Source organism: Sinocyclocheilus rhinocerous, unplaced genomic scaffold, assembly GCF_001515625.1.
Source record: "Sinocyclocheilus rhinocerous isolate Xijiao unplaced genomic scaffold, SAMN03320098_v1.1 scaffold2697, whole genome shotgun sequence".
NCBI lineage: Eukaryota > Metazoa > Chordata > Actinopteri > Cypriniformes > Cyprinidae > Sinocyclocheilus > Sinocyclocheilus rhinocerous.
In genome coordinates, this window is record NW_015641431.1 from 236,984 (window position 1) to 239,487 (window position 2,504).

Sequence of the window (2,504 nt, forward strand, 5' to 3'; positions counted from 1 at the left end):
TGATGATTAGGGCTGGCTGATTTAGCCAACAAGTGGCCAGCGACACGCGAATGCGAATTACCTTCAGTGCGTCTTACTTCAACTTTAATCTGCAAGAGACAGACAGACAGATGTTTCTGAACGCACGCGTGGACTGAGGACTGAGGAGACGGCGTTCTGTGATGAGAGATTCGAGTGCTTCAGCACAGATCAGAGACACGGACACAGAGGAACTGGTGTTTATCACCACAATCCCATCTGAACATTCAACTCAGCAGTTCCTCAGTCAGACCTTATTCAAGAGGAAGCTAGATTACATCAGCAAATGAAAAACAAACTCTTCATTCAATTTATTGCTTTTAAACTAGAAAACTACAAACCATTATATAAACAGAACAATGTGTAATGATTTACTTACAATAATATAATTACAATAAAGTTTATTAAATAAAAAGAAACATTAAATACTCGTATCTTTTTTGCACACTTACTGAAGCAGCCAGACGTGCAGAAGATCAGGGTTTACTCTGCAGTAACGACTGGCTGACTACAGAAATGTGCCTTCGCTCTCACTCACATGACTTCTCACGTGTGAAGTGCAGAAAGTCCCTGCTTTTCAGCTTTATGTTGTCATGATGATGTACAGTAACTGGACATGTTCAGTGTAAGTGATCCAAACAACAGTCTGATAATAACCTGCATGTTCTGGTCTTACAGTAAGCGGTGTATTTCTATAACAGTAGTTATAGATGGAAGGGCTCAACTCTATCTGTGGAAACGGCTGCGTCCTCATCTAGGAGTTTTGCGGGTAGCTGTCGTACATCTCTCTGAGGTGCAGGATCAGCTGTGCCGTGTTGTGTCCGGTCAGCGCAGACACAGGGATGACCATCTGATGGACGCGGCTCCTCAGAGCCTCCAGGTTCCTCCTGGCCTCCGGCAGGTCCATCTTGTTGGCCACGATGGCACGAGGTCTGTGGGACAGCTGAGGATTGTACTGGTCCAGCTCAAAGCACAGCTGCTGGAGCTGCTCCCAGGGCTCCGCGGAAGACATGTCCAACACGAACAGCAGCAGCCGGCAGCGCTCGATGTGCCTGAGGAAAGAGACGCCGAGCCCACGGTTCAGATGAGAGCATCCAGTTCCCCAGCAAACCAGTCTCCTCCTCTATTTGCACATCTCACAGCCAGCGCATACAGACTATTCAACAGCTCTTGACCTGTTTCAAGCAGAGAAGAAATTATCATCATGATGATTAGGGCTGGCTGATTTAGCCAACAAGTGGCCAGCGACACGCGAATGCGAATTACCTTCAGTGCGTCTTACTTCAACTTTAATCTGCAAGAGACAGACAGACAGATGTTTCTGAACGCACGCGTGGACTGAGGACTGAGGAGACGGCGTTCTGTGATGAGAGATTCGAGTGCTTCAGCACAGATCAGAGACACGGACACAGAGGAACTGGTGTTTATCACCACGATCCCATCTGAACATTCAACTCAGCAGTTCCTCAGTCAGACCTTATTCAAGAGGAAGCTAGATTACATCAGCAAATGAAAAACAAACTCTTCATTCAATTTATTGCTTTTAAACTAGAAAACTACAAACCATTATATAAACAGAACAATGTGTAATGATTTACTTACAATAATATAATTACAATAAAGTTTATTAAATAAAAAGAAACATTAAATACTCGTATCTTTTTTGCACACTTACTGAAGCAGCCAGACGTGCAGAAGATCAGGGTTTACTCTGCAGTAACGACTGGCTGACTACAGAAATGTGCCTTCGCTCTCACTCACATGACTTCTCACGTGTGAAGTGCAGAAAGTCCCTGCTTTTCAGCTTTGTTGTCATGATGATGTACAGTAACTGGACATGTTCAGTGTAAGTGATCCAAACAACAGTCTGATAATAACCTGCATGTTCTGGTCTTACAGTAAGCGGTGTATTTCTATAACAGTAGTTATAGATGGAAGGGCTCAACTCTATCTGTGGAAACGGCTGCGTCCTCATCTAGGAGTTTTGCGGGTAGCTGTCGTACATCTCTCTGAGGTGCAGGATCAGCTGTGCCGTGTTGTGTCCGGTCAGCGCAGACACAGGGATGACCATCTGATGGACGCGGCTCCTCAGAGCCTCCAGGTTCCTCCTGGCCTCCGGCAGGTCCATCTTGTTGGCCACGATGGCACGAGGTCTGTGGGACAGCTGAGGATTGTACTGGTCCAGCTCAAAGCACAGCTGCTGGAGCTGCTCCCAGGGCTCCGCGGAAGACATGTCCAACACGAACAGCAGCAGCCGGCAGCGCTCGATGTGCCTGAGGAAAGAGACGCCGAGCCCACGGTTCAGATGAGCGCCGGGAATCAGCCCAGGAATATCAGCCACTGCCATCAAACAGGGAGAGAGAAACCAGGCCTTTAACGGCTGACGAGTCAGTGCTTCATCAGTCCTCCTACTCGCACGCACGCACGCACACACTCTCTCTCACACACACACACACACTCTTACACACACACACTCTTACACACAC

At 47.2% G+C, this 2,504-nt stretch overlaps 1 protein-coding gene across 3 annotated transcripts; it reads right to left on the reverse strand.

Annotated features, from left to right (window-relative positions):
* Window positions 1–314: 314 nt before the first annotated feature.
* On the reverse strand, window positions 315–2,408 carry mtg2 (mitochondrial ribosome-associated GTPase 2). Of its 3 annotated transcripts, none has more exons than XM_016571467.1 (2): window positions 2,292–2,408; window positions 315–1,070 (listed from the first exon to the last, which is right to left on the reverse strand). In XM_016571467.1, exons 1-2 carry the CDS (start codon window positions 2,363–2,365, stop codon window positions 773–775), a joined length of 372 nt encoding a protein of 123 aa, XP_016426953.1. In that variant the 5' UTR covers window positions 2,366–2,408; the 3' UTR covers window positions 315–772. The 3 variants fall into 3 exon arrangements, 2 of the variants coding, with proteins under 2 accessions (XP_016426953.1, XP_016426952.1); XM_016571466.1 differs by having other exon boundaries at window positions 315–1,102; window positions 2,324–2,380; XR_001641639.1 differs by lacking the exon at window positions 315–1,070 and adding an exon at window positions 1,538–1,907 and having other exon boundaries at window positions 1,942–2,402.
* Window positions 2,409–2,504: the final 96 nt, after the last annotated feature.